The sequence below is a fragment of the Anthonomus grandis genome, chromosome 22 (genome assembly GCF_022605725.1).
Source record: "Anthonomus grandis grandis chromosome 22, icAntGran1.3, whole genome shotgun sequence".
Classification (NCBI taxonomy): domain Eukaryota; kingdom Metazoa; phylum Arthropoda; class Insecta; order Coleoptera; family Curculionidae; genus Anthonomus; species Anthonomus grandis.
Genome location: NC_065567.1, coordinates 16,079,883 through 16,100,670, shown reverse-complemented (window position 1 = coordinate 16,100,670; position 20,788 = coordinate 16,079,883). Strand labels below are relative to the sequence as shown.

The window sequence follows — 20,788 nt, the reverse complement described above, 5'->3', positions numbered from 1 at the left end:
TTTTTTCAGCTTTAATTTTAGTTTTAATAAGAGATTCGAAACCCATGGATTGGTCGAAAGTTATACCCAAGTTTCTTGCTTCTGATACTATTGGGATTTGTGTATCATTTATTTGAATAGAAAGGGTATTTTTTATATTTTCCCTTAATATATTATGTGACGACATTATTCGAATTTTTTATTTAGTCGCATTCAACTTATGATTCTGTGCCCAAGCATTTTGGTTTAATAAGTCTAAATTAAGTTTTTCTTGCACTATATTTAAATTTTTGCAGCTCACAGGTATGTATATTTGGGAGTCATCAACATATTGTTGTAATCTCGAGTACTTTATTGTTTCCTGCATATCTGCAACATATATTGAAAAAAGCAGGGCATATATTGAAATAAGCTAGTTATATCAAGTCTCCTGAATTACTGTTTTTTGTAATTTAATTGTACTACTTGAAGGAGTAGGCATACTGAACTTTTTGCTTAACTATTCCATCCCACTAATAATGCAAAAATGTAACTCGTCACTATCATCCGAGATAGACATTTTTAATATAAGCAGAGGATCACTTTAGTTAGTATGATAGTAAACTAATGCCTATTTAATGAGTACATAACTAAAATAAATGAAAATAACTGCTCGTATACCTTAACCCGTATAAGTATGTTAATACACGTTTATATAAGACAAATAAATGATTTTATTTGAAATTTTATCGTCCAAAGAGACCCACCCTATTGTGTGATTAAAGATTTCTTTTTTACCAGGAGAAAAAAAATCTTTCTCGGAGTTAATACAAACGGCTTTGTGAGCACAAATACTTCCAGGAAAGCTTTAAATAAAGCTTAAGCTCTTTTGATTCTTACGAATCATTATTTTCATATACGGTTACTTTCACTATGTGCGCCGTTCTCTCCTTCGTTCTATGGAAGCATACATTATTGTTTATTCGCTTAGGGTTTTACCTATTAACGAGAAGAGATCAAGTAAAGTTTTATTAATTTGAACAAAGAATTCTCGGTAGAAAATAAACGTCTTATGGCAAAGTATATTCTAAGAAAATTACGTTATTACTTACGAGTAGATTACGTTTATGTAGTTTCATCGATATATACTGACTAGGTTTTACATACAATTTAAGGAGCATCTGATGTTATTACAATTAGAAGAAGTTAGATCCAATTTAAGGAGAGTCATCATAAGCATATTTATAAAATGAGTTTTTCCAATGAACCTAGTTTTGTAAATCCTTATTTTAATATAAACAATAAAACGTGATAGTGACAAGATTTCCGCATCTGGTTTGCTTCATGCCTGTTTGTGTAAGGCAGTTCTGAAAATCTATTTACTATTCAGAAGATCATGACTGAATAGACCGGGCTCGGCTTTGCGTCCCATTCAATGCCACTTTGCCGCTTTGAATATAGAGGCTTGCCTTTTAATAGATCCAATTTATCTCTTCGTTAAAAATCTAGGTGAATATAGAAGAATCAAAATATAAATACACTTTGCATTTGCTTTTAGTAATAAAAAATCTGGTTTAAATTTAAAATATAACTTTTAATTATATTTACACATATTCTTTCCTGTCTTTTTGCCAGACCAAAAATTACATTAGATAATTAACTTGGTTTCAAAAAATTAATTCCTTACAAAGAGTTGTGTAAACCACAAATGAATGCATTTTGTTTTAATTTGTAGTGGGTGTCAACTGTAACGAGATATAAAGTACAAACACATAAGTTCTTGGAATTTAACAGCGATTCGTATTAGAAAATTTTATTCATTATGTAACGTGAGAGATGTAACTATACCGCACATTACAACGCCTTATTCTGTTGGAGTTAAAAACAAAGGAATTTGCGAAAAACTGTGGACTAATCCACAACACATATTTATTGACCATGACTGTTGATTTTACAACAGCATTATCAGCCAGTGTAGATTTTTAGGTGCCCAATAGTGCTTATTATTCCTGTTTGCCTAAAATTGAAAATAATGTACTTTTGTGGTCCAACTAAATTATTTAGCTGCCTGTCCACATTTAGTGAAATTATTTTCGGATTTGGCCTTTAAATAATGCTTAACTTTAAGAATTTTAAAATGTCATTTTGTAAAGTGAACGTCTTGCTCATCAGAAAAACATTTGTTGCTTCACCGGGCATTTCTATGTAAGGAACTAAATAAAAAATTTAAAATTTTTTTATTTGTTCCCTTTAGTTATGAATATGCAAATATGTATATGTGTGTATAAGTTTTTTAGGTATTTCTGTCATAAATAGAATGTTTTTATACCAAAATTTTCGGAAAATCGATTATAAACCTACATATTACAAGTTTTTTGCGATTTAAAATATGTATATGAACGTATATTGAAAATCGTTATTGCTTAATAGGTTAACGTAATTAATTTTGAGAATCGCAGCGCCATATTTCTCGAGAACGAGATTACCATTAACCATTATATAATAATATATTCGTAAACCAGTTATAGCAACTCACTGTAACGTTAAATTTTATTTGTTTACGCCTGCCGTTAAAATGGAAAATCTCAGTATTAATTTACTGAAATCTATACTTATTATATTGTTGTTCTGTGTGTGTATGTTTTTACTTATTTGTTTACAAAATATTCTCTTTGAACATAGAATATGTTGCAAAATTCTCGAAAAAACTGCGCTTTGCAATAATTATTGTACTTCGTATAAGCAGCGTTTTCCGTTGCGTTTCATTTTATTTTCCAGTCGTACGATTACGATTCCTGTTAAAATAAACACTTACATTAGAAATTCTGCTTTATTTTTAGCAATCAGCTGTAAATATTAAAATTTGGTAGATAATTGAACTACAATAATTCAAATCTCTTAAATATATATTTTTCCGGGAGCATATTTTATATTACTAATAGCTGCGAGAAGAGTAAGATTGGTAAAAGAAGATCATTATCATCCCTCCTTCAACCTTCACTTTGTGTCGAGTAAAATTCCACAATTTCTGATAATATTCAATCATCCTATATCTAAGGGGAATTTTGATCTCTTATAAAAGGTACGGCACTAGAATATGGCACATTTTAACGCGCCACTGCATGGTGAAGGAGTTCTGTTTATCACTGATGTGTTTGTTATTGTATGCAGTTTAGTAGCTACACAGGATCTACCTAACAGACTTTCATTCTGCAAGGAATTCGTAAGATTGTCAGGCGAAAAACCAGATGAGATGAATAACTTAATTATGTCGGATGAAGTTCATTTTCAATTATCCGGTTTTGGTAATAAACAAGACTTTCGATATTAGTGTGCAGAACAACCAATGCAGTTCAATCAGCACGACCTTTAAACATGTTGAAAAAATTACGATTTGGTGCGGTACTGCAACCTTTGGAATTATTGGACCGTATTTTTTAAGAGAATAATCGAACTGTAATAGTTACCTCGGAGCGATATTTAAAAGTGCTAAAAACCCTTCTTACTCCCTAATTACGAAGTTTGCGAGTTAAAGATCACAGAGTATGGTTTAAACAGGATGGGGCTAGAATTGTTTTGGGGTTTTTAAGGAATAAGTTTCCTAGGAGGTTAATTTCCTGAAATAGAGACGTGCTTGCCTCGCCAGCACGTTCTGCTGACTTAGTGGCTCCAGATTTTCTTATGGGCATAGTTAAAGTCCTAAGATGAGCTAAAGAACAACATAACTAGGGAGATAAGAAGAATTGACGGAAGACTTTGAGAAAAAGCTCTGAACCACGTCCAAGAAAGTATTGAAAAATGTATAGAGCTTAATGGAAGATATTAAAAATTGATAATTAAAAAAAAAATAAAAACTGCATTCAATAAGTATTATTTTCCAGATTTTTACCTCCTTTGATAATAAACCTTCTAATCACTGCAGTATGGCGAAAAACGTCACAATCCACTGCCGGACCCTATATAGCTGAGTTCGTATATTAAATTGGGATGATTTATAAAATTGATTTATAAAAGTATTGATGAAGCATTCCAATTTTTTCATGAAAATCTGTACCCTTGCATTGACATAGCAACGCCAAAAATATTACTAGCAAAAGCAAGTGTGCGTGACCTAAATTCTTTTCACTTTACTGATTAAAAAAAAAACTGCAACAAAATAAAAATTATGTTAAATCGTACTTTTTGCTCTATTCCGAGAGAAGTTAAAGTTGAAACTCTGCTACAATATCAAAGTTATCATAGATTAGTTGAACACAATGCAAATGAGGATCCAAGCAGTTTTTGTTCTTTTATCCATTCAAGAAGTAAAAAAGAATGGTATACCTATAATATTAAGACGTATCTGAACACCAGATGCTTTGCTCTCGCAATCAGCAACAGAAGGAACAAATAACAAACAGATGCTTGATACAGCCATGATTGACTGTGCGAAGGCATTTGATAAAAGTAAGTCACAAAATATTACTTACTGCTTGAATTTTGGTAGTCTCAATTTAGTTTACGAAGTCTTACCTTAGAGATACGCAGGCTTAAGGTGGGACAATCTTCATCTTATGAAATATGTATGTAAAATCTAGTTTACTTCAAGGCAGTAACCTAGGACCTCTTCTATTTATAACTTTTATTAATGATCTATGGTAATATGTCTGATGTTTGCTGATGATTTTAAGATATTTGGGCCTATTTCCTCTTTAGATAATTGCAGCTAGCTTCTGTGTGATTTGGATGCAGTTTACCATTGCTTTGATAAAAGTAAATTATATTTGAGTATTTAGTAAAAGTGTTCTGTAATAACCTTTACTAGAAAAACAAACTTCATCAATGTCTCTCCTATCATATTGCTCATAAAGAACTTGTCCGAAAATCTAATTGCAAGGAGCTAGGTGTTTTTGAATGTTATCTTAAATTTAATGTTCATTATGACATACCGTCAATAAAGCTTATCAGATACTTGGCTTTGTTATAAGAAACACAAAGTTCTTTAGGGACATTAATAGTATTATAACATTGTAAAATGGTCTTGTAAAACCCCATTTTGAGTACACTGCTGTTGTATGGACACTGCAAGCAGAAACCAACATAAATCTAATAGAAACGGTAAAAAAAACACAGAAACATATTTAAAGATTTTAATGTTGTGTCTTTGTAAAGCCGCGGATCATTACAAAGTGTACTTTTTGAATGCTTTAATATCAATAATTTAAAATACAAAGAACTACAGTTAATAAATTATATTAAAATATTAGTTTCTAAGATTTCCTTACAAATGCTGGACAACAAGGTGTTTTACATTGATTTTACTGACTTCTCCATTTAAAAAAAACGATGAATTAAAAGAACGAGCTGTGTAACTTCATATGCAAGTATGTAACATTGACCTGTTTGCTGGCCGTAATACCAAGGAAATGAAGGGATCTTACTTTATCTCACATCAGTGATATTTCTCAATATGGTGGTTCTATTATAGTATTTAGTCTTGTTAGCTTAAGTTTGTTATGCATGCATATTTGTCTAGATTTTTGTCTTTTATTAATTTTAATTTCTGCCTTTGTTAGTGTCTGTTACATTTAATTACAATTTATAATTGTGTTTATCTGGGAAAATAAATAAATAAATATCATATACATGTTGAATTGTCGAAATCCTTGGCTCTTCAATGGGTGGAAGATATTTCATTTTATTTATATCAATATTAGTAAAATTAGGAAAAAAACAAATATACAGAAATACGTGTGACATTAATATTAAAGTTGAGTTTAATTAAAATTTTATGAAAATATATCAGACAATAAAGCTTTAAAATAGGATATAAACTTAATGTTTTTGAATATTCTGGCAATTAAAACCTGGGTGCTATCCACTCATTAAATGAGGAAGGGAAATCCCTGTATGCCACTGGTTTTATGGGTCGTGTGACTTTTCAGAAAATTACCAAATAATTCTTTCCTTTAAAGACCATTTAATGATCAGTTCCGTATTAGGCGATACGCATTAAAATTTAATAAAAATGTCTCGTAAAACATTAAGTCATTTTGTGACATAGTCCCAAAATTACCAAATAATTCTTTACTTCAAAGAACATTTAATGACCAGTTCCGTATTAGGCGATACGCATTAAAATTTAATAAAAATAGTCTCGTAAAACATTTAAGTTGAAAAGAAACTGAATGAAAATTAATTACCTAATAGGTTATAATAATAATCCTGATTGGGATTGTGTAAGCGTATTATGTGAAAAAGGTACTTTAGACCATAGAGGAAACAACTAAATGGGCTAAAAAGCTAAATTTGACTTCTCTAATGACCCCACAAAAGAGATAAATATTTTAAGAAATGGATGAGAACAATAATAGGTTCATTAGAAAACGCCATATTTTGTGAAAGATAAGGAATACTTAATATATTACCTGGGTGTAGAAAGCGAAGTCAATATCGAAAGGTTTCTCTGTATTTAGAAACAAATCTTATCATTTTCATGAATCGAGTATTTTGGAACGTACTGTTATGGATTGTGGACCTTTAAGACGTTAAAATTGAGAAATGATATATTTACCAATAAACCTTGAAGGCGCAATTTTATTCCCTTTAACCTTGTAAAACGTTCTTAGACTAAAGAGACAAATGTTGTGATTGATGATTTGAGTTATTCTAATGACAACAAAATACCATAAAATGTTAACAGAATGATAAAAATAACAGATCTATTAGAAAAACCCACTTAAATAAAAGAACCGCAAAGTATTTAAGAGTGATAAGGATCTTGAAGGATAGCTCTGTGTCTAAAAAAATTAATGTTATCATTATCACTTATATATTTTTAAGTTCTTTGGACTTTTCCAAGCTGCCTGAAAACGACAAATTATTATTCCCCTACATAATAATAATAATCATTTATTTCCAACAGGCTAATGCCCAATTAAAGGAAAATCAATTTACAATTTCAATACCTTATATATAGTAATTTACAATTGCATACAAAAAAAAATGTGTAGTTACGTTAAAGATAAAATTTAAACCAATAAGTACATTACAAAAGACAGGATAAAATATAAGTATAACTTAATAGCTAGAAATTAAAACTAAATACATACATACCTGCTAATTGCTCTAACTTTCCAAACCAACAAACAAATTCTACTCAAGCCTCCAGCCACTGCACCGAACATAACAATTAGGTGTAGATATAGGGGAATTTCTACATATATATTTAAAACTTGCGATAAGCTACAATTGTTTATGTCGCCCTCATCAGAGATGAGATTAAAATTTTTGGACATAATGAAAATCGGATCATTCAACATAATATTCGATCTAGCATGGTCCGGAGCAAAAGCAGGCTTATACATTGCTTCCAGTCGGGGTACATGAAAAGTTAATTGGTCCAGAAGGAAGGGGCAATCAATTTTGTTGTTAATGACCTTCCACAGAAAACTGATTGAATATAACGTCCGACGTTCAGCTAAGAGCACTCCTCCAAATCTTGATAATAGTAAAGTGTGATCAATACCTCCATCTGGGTAGACACCATCCTCTCGATATGCCAAATTTTAAAAAAAAATGCCTTTGTACGGCCTTCAGAATATTCACATGGCAAATGTATTAGGGATTCCAAATTAAAGCGCCATACTCAAGTCTTCACCTGACAAAACTATAAAAAAAGTGTTTTAATCGCTGAGGGGTTATTAAATAGTTTACAGTTTATTATAATATATACAGTTAACATCCTTGTGGCTCCAGAGGCAACATTCTCAACGATGCGGTACAGAATTGAGATCCCTGTCAAACACTATACCCAGATCAGAAATTGCAGATTTTCTTATTAGGGAAACATCACTAATTTGGTACTTAAATATTATGGGGTTTTTATTTGTATAGTATGATATAACGAAGCATTTAGATATATTTAAACTGAGTCTGTTTAAAATACACCACTCCCTAACCAAGTTAAGACTATGCTGCAAGAGGGAACATTCTCAAGGGTAGTAATCCTCTGGAAAATCTTTAAATCATCCGCGTAGGCCAATTTATGATAATCAATGATATTTAGGTCATCAATAAATAATAGGAAGAGTAGTGGTCCCAGGATAGAAGCTTGGGGTAACCCTGAAGGTGGAGTAAAACTAACAGACCTAAATCCCTCTATCTTTATAAATTGTTTTCTGTCAGGTAGGAGACTTTAGTAGGAATCTCTGAAAATCCATACATACACATCAATTTGTTTATCGATATTTGATGGTCAATCTGGTCAAAAGCCTTGCTGAAATCTGTGTATATCGCATCTAGTTGGCCTTTTTTCATTAATAGCCACACACACCTGCCGAGAAAAACAGCAACGATTACTAATGATCCACCTGCGAAAAATCCATGCTGGTCGATAGATAGTCGAGAACGAGTTTTGAAAAAAATATCACGGTAGAGGATTGTTTCAAATAATTTGGAGAAATTGCATAGGATCGAGATAGGTCGGTAGTTTTCAATAAAACTGAAATCACCCTTCTTAAATACAGGCATACTCTTGCGATCTTCCACATTTCAGGAAATGTGCCAGTATGGATTATTAGATTGAATATATGACTTAGTGGTACTGATAGTACCTGCACACAATCCTTAACGACAAAGCTAGGGATCCCGTCGGGACCTGCGGTAATTTTATTTTTCAGTTATCTACCAGCACTAATAATGTCATCTGTGGTGATAGTGGGGCTAATGTGGACATAGTTAGAGTCACATGTTACATAAGTGTTCTGTTGATTTAATGGTTAGTGTCCCTGTACACGTTCTTAGACAACAAGAAGACACGTGCAAAGGCTGACACAATTTGTTCTGGGCCTTCATATGAACCAAATGAGTCCTTCATAGATGCAGGAATCCGTGACTCACCCTTCCTACTATGAACAAATAAATGACCAAAAGATGGATCCGAATGTATATATGTATTTTCCTCTGCTTGCATAACATGATCTCAATAAGCTAAATCCACCTGGTGAATTAGAAAAGAAGAGAGTAAGATTAGAGGCATGACGAATCCTAGCAGTAATATTGACCAATAATGCAGGGTGGTATGAGTCTTCATTAACGAACGGCACATTATGTTTTAAAAGGTCTATGTCAAAATTAGTAAACACAAGATGTAAGAAGCGATTAAGGGAGTTGGGTATAACATTATATTGTTTAAGATTTAAGACGTTATAGAAATTCAAAAGGCTCTGGTGTTTTCTCCCAGGTCAATAATCCATTTCATACGTGGAGATGTTAAAATCATTACATTACATTACAATAATGTAAATGGTAAGATATTGAATATTAAACTTAAAACCCACCTCATCAATAATTGGCGTCATGCGAGTTACATCTGATAAATCTAAGCGATGAGAGGACATAAAGAAGGTGATAAAGAACAAGTTTCCAACTATCGTCCAATTGCACTCCTTCCCACGTTATCCAAGATCATTGAACGATTGGTTAAAAAAAGGCTTCTATCTTTTCTGTTTACAAAATATTTACTTGCCATCAATTTGGATTCTTGAGTAACAAATGCACCAATGATGCTATGTTTTACTTTCTTAGTAGAGTATACTTCTGCCTGAACAACGATCATTCGACAGCAACAGTTTTCTGCGATTTCGGCTGTGTAAATCATAATAATCTAATTAAAAAATTAGAGCACTACGGGTTTAAAGAAATAGCACTCGAATGGTTTAAAACTTATCTTAATGACAAAAGTAAGCTTGTAAGGGTTAATATGCCGACATCTTCTTGCAAGCCGATAGAATCTGCTTCAAGGATCAGTCTTGGACCCCATTTTGTTTCTACTGTTTATAAATGATATCGGTAGTTTGGCCATCAGCGGAAAAATCTGTCTATTTGCGAACGATACAAGTTTTACTTTGAGCAACTCGGATATTAAGTGACTACATAGAACCGTATCAAATGACCTAGTCACCATTAAATCGTGGTGCGATTCTAATCTTCTGTGCCTTAATGTTTTTAAAACGAATGTCTTATACACATACGTTGGAACCTTTTGTACTTCATAACACCAGTTTAGACGTCGTTGATTCTGTGAAGTTTTTGGGACTTATTGTAGACAAGCCCTTAAAATGAGACTTCGATGCATCGATGCCTTATCTAAAAAATCAAGCTCTTCATGTTTTACACTTAGGTCTAGATCGGTATATTACGCCCTTTTTGAGTCGCATCTCTATTGCATTCTGGGGTACGTGCTGTGCGACCCAATTTGAGCGCATTTTTAAACTACATAAGAGAGCTGTTCCTTATTCACTGAAACTAAATAGTAGAACTGTCTGTCAAAAATTCTTTAAAAAATATAAAATATTAACTTTATTCATATTTGAATCCATTTGCTTAATTTGCAAGCATGTATCAACAGGTCCCGAAAGGCCATCTCACAATTACCCATTTAGGAATGGGGAGCATGATCTTTATCTTGTAACCCCTCGGTCAGAGCTAGTTAAGCTCTCTATGAGCTCTATCCTATATAATGAAAAAAAATGGACAATCATCTTCCACATGAAATCCACATTTGCACTTGCTGGAGAGTGCATTATTTGCATTGAATCATTTTTTTATTAAATAATATCAGAAAGTTTTAAATATTTATTTTAACTTTTTTTACTTTTCTCCCTTTTCTCTTTTTTTTATATTTTTTTTTTTGTAATAAGTCTATGTACGAAACTTATTTATGAGTGACTGCGTAGAATTTTTATTTTATTGTACAAACATTTATAGTATAGTACCTATGTATTTATGAGTAGTTATATTTTGTTTCATGTATTGTGATATCTTGTTTTGTATGTTTTTTTCTATATTTTTTTTAGTTTTTTAGCTTTGTACCAAGTTTTTTTGACAACAATTGCCCATAAAAATGTTAACCATAGAAGCCTAATTTATGTCTACCTTTCATCTTTCAAAACTTTTTTAGACATATCATACATAATTTTTTTTTATCTTGGAGAAAACATATTAGTATATTAATTTTCACCAAACTTCTCCTTCTATTTTAAATGCTTTGAGTTATGATGAGAGCTTTGGGTGACCAGAATAAACATGGCGCAAGATTTTGCATCTAATCGTTAACAAATTCGAAGAAAAAGCTTTTGTGCTGACAATACTTAGTTAAATGCCGTAACATTATGACATTATTGTATTATTGCCTAGAAATGCTCATAATGGCTGTGAAAATGATTTCTTAAAAAGCTAATCATAATGGCATTTTATACTAACACATTTTCGTCTGTCTATATCCTTTTTATTCTACGAAATCGGTAGAGTGACTGAATGGTGATTGTGATAACACAATAACAATTGCCGTGTGGTAATTTTTTTTTTTAGTGTTGCTTCTGATTTTGTGTTGTGAGGTGGTCAGTTGGATGAAGCAGTTGACACAAATTTTGTAAGTTAACAACTGTAATTTTTTAAATTTATTTAAGAAAATATTTGTTTACGCGTTTAATTATTATGGAACATAGGAGGGATTTTTAATGCATGGGTAATTTTATCAAGGATCTAAAAATGTTTATATTTTCTATACAGAAAAAGGCTTGTTAACAACTGTTTTGACGTGCGCAACAAATCCCAATAGGCTTTTCATAATAAAATGTACATCCCATCCTAATTAATTTTGAAATCGATTTCAAAATGTGCTCATGACAACTTAGTAATCCTTGCAATTAGTAAAATTTGCGAATGATTTATCTAAACAAATTATAATGAGTGACCAATTAGCATTCAAAACTATTGAAATTTTAGGGTTCGAGAAGTATCTTGTGCCTTGCTTTATTAATAAAAATCTTACTATTTTAATAAATCTTCGGATTTTTAAGCTTCAACTTTTACAAGACTGACTTATCTTTTAAAAGCTCTGTCAGTGCTTTTAACTAATCCACCTTTTAAGCTTTTAAAAATGTGCGTTTTAGCCATGCATCGCATTATTATCGTTACACTTTTCGACGAATAAATCTTTTAATCCTTTACTGTTTTCTTTTTTAAAATTAGATTAGTAGTACTATTTTGATATATTATTATGTAATTGGTTATTATAGTATATTTTTCTTAGATGATCATAAATGGCGTTCCACCTTTAACCAATGAGAATGTCCTATTTATTTAATTTCATCTAGGTGTTCTCAAATCTACTTGAAATTTACCGCAAATAAATTAAATGTGAAAAAAAATCGCTTGTTTCAATAAGATTCGATAAATTACATTTTTAGATATAATATACCTATTTTATTTATTTTTTTAAAGATAGTGCTTATCCAATAATAAAACAAGATTCCTGTAGTAGCAAAATATATTTTTTCAATCACTCTACCTGCCATTTCCGGAAAGCAGCTGGATGAATATAAAAAAAAATCTAACCAGCATCCCATATAAATAAAATTATAAAATCAAATTTTTATAACATAATAGAGATTTCTTGGTAATTATTATATACTGTTTTAAAAAAAATGCAATTTATATTTGAAATTTTTCTATTGTTTGGGGAAATTTATATTCAAGGTTTAACAGTTTTTTTATTAATTGGCATAGCTGCTTTAGTTCTTGGTTAGTTTTTTTAATTCTTCATATGTAGTTAAAGATATTTTTTTGAACCTGCAAGAAAAGTAAACGAACAAAGATCTACAAAATTATAAAGTCTATTTTATCTACTATTTATTTTAATCGATTATATTTTAGTGTGTTTTTGATAAGCAATTTGAAAACGTCATTTTGACGCGATGCAGTTAATAAAGTACACTCAATAAAAGGATTTACACATTATTAAATCTAAGATTATTAATAAACCATTGTCTATATTTGAAAATGAGATCTAGTTCTCTTATTAGAAAACCCAAATTAACAAAAAAACGCAAAAGAGAATGTAACTTAAAACTTTAGGTTTGAAGCCTCATATGCCTTAAAGAGTTATCCAATTATTAAAGTGTTATGGAAAATAGTATCGCGTGCTGTAACTGTTGAATGAAATGACTGACTGTCAATCATCTTGGTGTTGTGCGTGTCAGGCATGCAACGTTTACCCATAGTCGATAATTAAATAATTGTCCCTAAGTAGCAGTATTATACCTATACTACCGTAATCTCTTAACTTTTACCATAAAATTAAGAGCCTCAGTAAAAAGATTCTCTTTTTACTCCAGGTAAATCACCCCTAATTAAATCTAAACCATTTTTGAAGTCGTGTAATAAATATGAATTATTGATCTTCCATGTAATTATTTTCAGTATTTATAATTGGCTGGCACCGTCCTGCAAAACTAATAACAGTCCTGACCATAAAACGAAAAACTTGAAGATGGTTTTTGTTGCATTCGAAACGTTTGCAAAGATAAAAAGATTGGCATTTTGCGCATTTCTACATGCACTAAGGATTATAATGATGCAAAGTGAGCAACTATACTTATTTTTTTCGCATAAGGGTTTATTTATTGCCCACTCTTATTCATCGTTATCTCACTGTAACAATTCTGTTCACTTATTACGGTTTCTACCCATTTTGTCGCCATCCTTTTGCATGATGCCTCTTAAGAAGTTTACGTGAAGAAATGTATTTATTTATGTATGAACTACCTGTTAATTTAAAATTATTATGTTATTTAAATTCGTCAAAAATCACCCATATAAAAATTTCATAATAAGAGAGTTACTTCAAACTATTAAAAAATATCTATAAAAAATCTTATAAAGTTAAATGGTTATCGTTTTTACAAAAATTTTGAACTATTAACACACAATCTTGGTCGGCAAATCCAGAAGTCACAACCTCCGAAAATAAAATCATGGTGTTCACGAATTAAATCAAAAACTTATCAATGCACTCTTGAAGTTCTTACGGAGTATTTACTGCTCCATCATGATACACCATACACTCTTTCAAATAGCCCCACAGAAAAAAATATACTTCTCATATAAAATGTGGTGGAGTCTAATCATGTATGGACCGCATATTCTGTCTCACAATTAGATCAACGTCTTGTAATAATTGTGGTAGATTGTTTGGAAGAAAAATCTAAATTAATAAGCAGGCCATTTACCAGGCCAGCTTTTGCCTGGATTTAATAAAAATCTATGTAGAAAATTAGACCTTTTTACAGCATCTCCATCTCGTGTAAATGTGGTCTCGTCTGTCCACAAAATTAATTTCGTAAAATCTTCATTTCTGTCTAACGAAAATTGATAATGATAAGGATAATTCTGTTCTCGTCTTTCACCTTTTACTAGAGAAACTTCAACTTGAGCTGCCATGGTTTTAGCACTCATTGCTGGGTCGTCTTCCAAGATTTCTAAAATGTCTTCCTCAATTTGTAACATTTTAGGTTAAGTAGCTTTCCCAGCGTTGTTCTGTTAAGTACCCGGTGTCACTAATGACTGAATTTACAAACATACGTGGGGCTTGATGATTTCTTAAAGAAAACCTTTCCGCATACAACCTGCATTTTGTTGGCACTCCGTAGGTAAGTTTTATGTCCACTAGTTCATTGTTGTTTTCGTAAACGTGGACCGCATACAATAATGAGACAAATGAAATACGCACTATTAAAAGACTGATACAGCTGATCGAACCAAAGATTCGTACTGAATACCGTACAATAATAAAAATTATTTTCATCAGCGGTAAGCAGTAAATAAAAAAACGGTAAGAATTTACACGGCGTTCACCGAGAATATCCAAAAACTGGTTTATTATTAATATTTTTATCTATTTAGATTTTTAGTAATTTACTATCTCATTTTTATTTTATTTTCATTTCTTTGTCTTGTTCTATCTGTGATATTAATGTTTCCCAATTTTTAGCACTTTTAGCTTATATTTGAAATAAAGAAATGGAATACCAAAGTCTTCACTTCAAGGCCTAGTTTCTTTCATTAAGATCCTTCTTGAACCTTCTTTAACTCTGTGATCCTTATTTGCGAAATAAATGATAAGAACATTCTTAGATTAAACAAATTTCTGCTTAGAAATTACTCCCACGACTAATTTTTCATAATTGAAGTTTTTTTTGTCAATGGATTTAAAGAAGAACGAAATTAAAGAAGTAATTCCAGGCTTTGGAAGTCATTTTGTATATCCATGGTTATAGGCATTTTAAGTAATCTTTTATTTTATTCCAGGCGTTTGCTCTTTTTTGAATATCTCACAAGCCTTTAAAATAATTCTTTATATTTTTAGGCATTCGGCGTAACTTTTTTAACTTCCCAGGATTTGACGCAATATTTCATTTTTCTAAGATATAATTTATTATGTATTATATATATAAAAATCAATAAAAAAATTAAAAATCTAGCACCATTTTCTTGCATTTTTTCGATTAATTAAGCGTTTTCGAGAAAATTGCTTATAACGGAAAAGCGAGCATTATTAAACCCGTTTAAACTAATTAGAAACAATTAAGTGGGCCATGACTGCTATAATTTTTTTCAAATCAAATTAATTTTATCAAAAAAATGCCAAAAAACGACACTTCATATTTTTTGATGGCTAATTAGATGCTGTTCTAAATTTTTTTTTGTCAGACAATAGCTAATAATTAAGTCAAATAATTAATTATCTTCAAGCAATTTACGCGGGCTGTAGCTCTGAGAGGGTGCAATTTACGACACAAGTTTATAGGAAAAAAGTCTTATTTTAACTACAATAATACGCTGTTAAAATATTGGCACCGAATTTTGTAACACAGCTGTAATATATTTTTTTTCATTTTATTTCATTTAATGTCTTTTGGAGTAAATTTTCATATTTTTCATGCCATTCAAGTAATTTTACAAGTTGGCCAAAACCTGTCTTTTTTAATTGGGGGCGAATTGGTTTTTAGGTTATATGTATTTTTCACCAGAAATTATTATTGATTCATCACTAGGGGAATAACATAATAACGATGATTTGATGTTACCACTATTTTCAGATCCCTATAAAATAAAATTTTAAAAGACAATCTTTGTCTCGTTATCTCGGATTTGTGATATGGTTTCCCAACTTTTAGTATTTTTAACTTATAACTGAAAAAAAAGGAATGAAATGCCAGACTCTTTTCTTCATAATATAGTTTTTTTTTCATTAAAATTCTACTACAACGTTTCTTCAACTCTTTAATCTTTAATATTTGCGAAATGAATGATATGAGCATCCTTTAAATTAATCAAATTAGAGTAATTTTTCACATTAACTTTTGATATATGCAATTTTTTTTTGTCAATAAATTTAAAGAAGTATTTTATTATATATTTCACACCATTCAAAATAATTGTCTTTTAGGCATTAGATGTAATCTCTCACTTGGTTTCAGGCATTTGATGTCGTTTTAAATATTCACGCATTTAAAAAAAATCTTTATTTCTAGGGATCCAACGTATTTTTTTTAACTTCCAAGCTTCATATTTCAAGATTCCAAGGCAGTATTTCATGTTTCAAGACTTAACTTTGGTTGTTGACCAAAACTTTTCTTGATTAATTGCGGACAAATTTGATATTCTCACTATTTTCAGGTCCTTATAGAATGAAAGAGTAATGGGCGATATTTAAAAAAAAATTCTAGCAAGAGTACAAATTCTTCGTCTAGGATTTGTCTGTTGATGAAATATTTTTTTAACTCAAGACCTTCTGCATAAAAGTTGAAAGCCTATTGTGCATATTATACTACCCTTATATTCTCAGATATAAAAAAAATAAAAAATCCTCGAGAAAATCTTATATCCAGTCTTGTCCAAAGTTTTTTGGTATCCAGAGATAGAAGCTTGGATAGGTATATCCATATTGATTAGGTGATATAATCAATTTTACAGTTATCATAAGCCTCATGGGTCAGAGCATGTCATGCATCGTTCTTCAGTCCCGATTATGTTTCATTATTTAGAGTCCAAAATCGCATTTACAGTAATAAAATATTTTATATGTGAATTTATTCGAGAGTAATATAAAAAACTCCGATAGAAAATTAATATTCTCCTTATATTTGTTTTCTATTTTAAAGTGACATCACCTATCTATTGTAGTTTACATTTTAGATATTAACATATAAATGAAGTAAATAACAACAAAAAACTGTAAATAAGTACTGCTGCTTAGCATTTTCTTAATTCGGGAAACCTGATTCTATTTTTACTCGTTTGAAATCTGAAATGGGTTCAGATAAGATCGAAAAAGATGGACGAGCCGTTGAACCCAAAAAGGCCTAAACAGCTGGACTCGGAAAACGAGAACAAGACAAGGCTGGCCATCTAGGCGTCGTATTCAGCCGAGCATCTCGCCTACTAAAGATGTATTCGGAGAAACATATATTTAAAAATCCCAACCCAACTCGATTTGGCACGTATCTAGATATAAACTGTCCGTTTTATTTTAGAAAAGAAATTGTAAAATGGATTGCTTATTTGTTCCTTTTGGTTATTTATCTCAGCCCTAAAAATGCGTATAGATGTTTGAACGCAGTATGTAGTCCATTTTATTTGTTAAATATCTAAAGGGTTTTTAAATATATATTTCAGTAATTTTTTTATATGATAGTGTTTCAATAAAATGAAGTGATCCTAAATTTTGGTAAATTCTTCTCTCTACCTTTTCAAGATTTTTTTAATAGGATGGGTGTCAGATTACTGTTACAAACAAAGAAGAACATTTTTGTTTGTTTTCGTGTGATTTTTACAAAAAAAGACGTTTTTTTGATTAATAAATCGGTATAACTAAGGAATCCTTTGAATCACATATTTCTCTGAATTTATTTGCTTTCACATATTTTACATTAATTTATGTTGAATAATAGGTATGTTAAATAGAATAACATTTATTAATCAGAACTATTAGAATAATTAACATATGTGAGCGTCTACAAAAATAATGCGTAGACAAAACTCATAAACAAATTAATTTAATAATGCGTAGAATTTCCATTATTCTTAATAACTTGTTCACATCTTTTATTCAACAAATTTGGTTATTTTAGACATATCCATATGCTTGAATTGTTTCTTTCAGATTCCCATTACTTGTGATATTATGTTTTCCAAAATATATATTTATAACTCATTCTAGAAATTTTCAGTTGGATTCAGATCAGGACTTTGTGAAAAACTTGTTTCTTTTTGTAATCGAACATTCCACTTACTACTACTACTCTGTATATTGTATTGTTACCGAAATATTTAAGTTATCATCACAATTTGATATAGATAAGTAAAGGAATCTTATTAAGTCATATCTTTGAAGCAATTTGATTCAAAAAATATTTAGGGACCAGAAAAACATAACTTCCCATAAAGAAACAGAACTGCCGCCATGTTTTATTGTGGGTAAAGTATATTACAGTAATTTTTACCATCTGGACGCTTAATCCATCCTTTCATTTAGAATCTGACAGACATATTCGGATGTTCCTTCGACAAGATTAATTTTTATATGCATAGTAATTTGCTCCTCGTTTTCCCTGGCCTACACTTTGCCTATTTAAGACCGTGGATATTAGAGATTAGTGAAGAGAAAACTATTTAGAAATTTATGTGTTTCTCACATCACCTTAAATCTGTATTTTATTTTAAGAATAAATGATTATTTGATGTGGTTCATTATAACATTCGCCCCCTTTATTGCATCCTTTTTCCCAATAATTATTCCTAGTAAATTACGTTAAAATAACTATATTTATATTGTAATCATTTTGTTTCTATTAACTTCACACATATTCTTCGAAACTGATTTGCAACTCATGAAGTTTAATATTAGTAATTAAGCCTAAATATAGTAAAGGTGTTTGACGTGTGGTTTTACGTCAACAAACTTTTTGGGGCCACTCTAGAACTTATGCCGTCATTTCCGAAGAATCATTCGGGAGAATTCGTCTGAAACATACAGTCATCAAAGAATATAGTAGTAACTAAATTTGTCCTGATTGGTCTGAACTGGCTTTCCTTTAAAATGGCGTCCCTGCATGATATATATTTTTTCTTCGCAATGTTGACGTTTTCTCATATAATTTGGGTAATAGTTTTATTATGAAAGAAAATATCACAATTTTCTATATATTATAATATCTTAATAAACATAACTCAATCTTATTTTAAATTACTATCACAATTATACAAAAAAAAAAATGATAAACAATTTTTCTTACGCGATAGCACATAAAGCGATAAGTAGCCGTTTAAATTAATTCATAGAAAATTAATGCATTAACATATGCCTAGGAAATGTCTACTTTACCAGAGTGTGAAAAACATTTCGACTGTGGGCTTCAAAGTATCAACATCTCGAATATTTTAGTAATCTCAAATTCATCTAAAAAACTTGTTTCTAAAATATTGTAACACTCTAAATATTGATTTTTTGTTTCAGATAAACCTTGAACTTGATTTTTCCCATGATGGCCCATTTAAGGCATACGTTTCTAATTTGTCTGAGTCTTTTTGTAAATACAATAGCGAGCAGTACCCATTGCGGACCAGGCATTACCTCGGCTGGATGTAAGTTATTTCGCTATTAATTAATAACAATTAAATATATCTTTGAACAATAGTAACAAATCTTAGTTTGCTTTTTTTACATAAAAATGTAAAAAGGAAAATACTAACCTAGAGAATTAGTTGAAAAATATATTTTTCTATCGATTTAGATACATATCCAGCAGGAGATATCACATTGAGATATGGAGAGGATTTAGAAATCATATGTGTCCTAAATGAAAAAGGCATAATCGAATATGGGCCTAATGCAAGTGACCAAATGTATTACATGCTGAACAGAAAGCGAATGCCTGTGAGTATTTTTAAATGATTTAACTATTATATCTAAATTTGAATGTTATATAATATAAGGGAAGAGGGGATGTTTGCAATAGAACATAATGGGATATAGAAACATGTTTCTGTATTATACAATTAATTACCAAGAATTGTATTGGTCCTTTGACCCTTACTTAAAGTATATTTTTTATTGCAATTTTTTTTAACTAAATATGTATTATATTTGTTAGTGATAATGATAATGCAATAGCCATGTTGTAGTGAGCCATTTGTTGTGGACCTAAAGGTATTTATATTTTTTGTCCCAAATTTAAATTTTCACGTGCTTGGGTTTTAATTAACACAGTCCTTTAAAAAAATCGTTTTTCGTAAATATGTTAATAACATAAGTAATAATAACGTAAATAAGTTCAAAACTTGGCAATATTACCATAAATAAGGAGCTGCTTGTAGTAGGGTGAGGTTTTTACCAGACGTTTTTATTTATATAATCGTACTCGCCTTAAAGTCACACAGCTTGGCTTCTATAGTCGATTTTAAATATGTAGAGAGTAATAAATTTATTAAGTTTGCAAAAGGGGTACAGTTTGACACTCCAATAATGTATCCACTTCCATAGTGATATGTATTATTTGCATTGGGAAATGAATTGTGCAGGTAGTATCATTCGGGTTTGCCTTTTCTAATGTTATACATTGGATAAACACTAAAAATGGTACGACAAAGGCGTGCAGGCAGGGTACTACATTATTTAAACCAAGTATAACTTTATTGGAAGTTTTTAAAAAATATAAATAACAATACCTATTATGTTTTTAATCATAAAAAATTATATTTTTTATAATCTCATTTAAGAATATATAAGTGAATTAGCAGCAGAGTAATTTTATGTGTTTCTGCTATATCTTCCATGGAATATTCTTGTTAACAATATTTGTGAATATTTGCCATGGTTACTAACTCTTTTTTATCATGTTGGGTTCAAACTCAATATTCTGGACAGTCAGCCAATCTATAATTTCTTGTTTTCTCCGGGATGTAATGTGAGTTCTCTATGCGTCGCTTGTCCAAGACTACCACC

The 20,788-nt window shown here is 30.5% G+C and overlaps 1 protein-coding gene across 2 annotated transcripts in view; it reads left to right on the top strand.

Annotated features, from left to right (window-relative positions):
- The window catches only part of LOC126749143 (cytokine receptor), a 51,520-nt gene that overhangs the window by 17,153 nt on the left and 13,579 nt on the right, over positions 1–20,788 (top strand). For both annotated transcript variants that reach the window (XM_050458812.1, XM_050458813.1), the window contains exons 2-3: positions 19,301–19,428; positions 19,578–19,720. In XM_050458812.1, coding sequence (XP_050314769.1) covers positions 19,326–19,428; positions 19,578–19,720 — 246 coding nt within the window. In that variant the 5' untranslated portion in view covers positions 19,301–19,325. The remainder of the gene's footprint in view (positions 1–19,300; positions 19,429–19,577; positions 19,721–20,788) is intronic.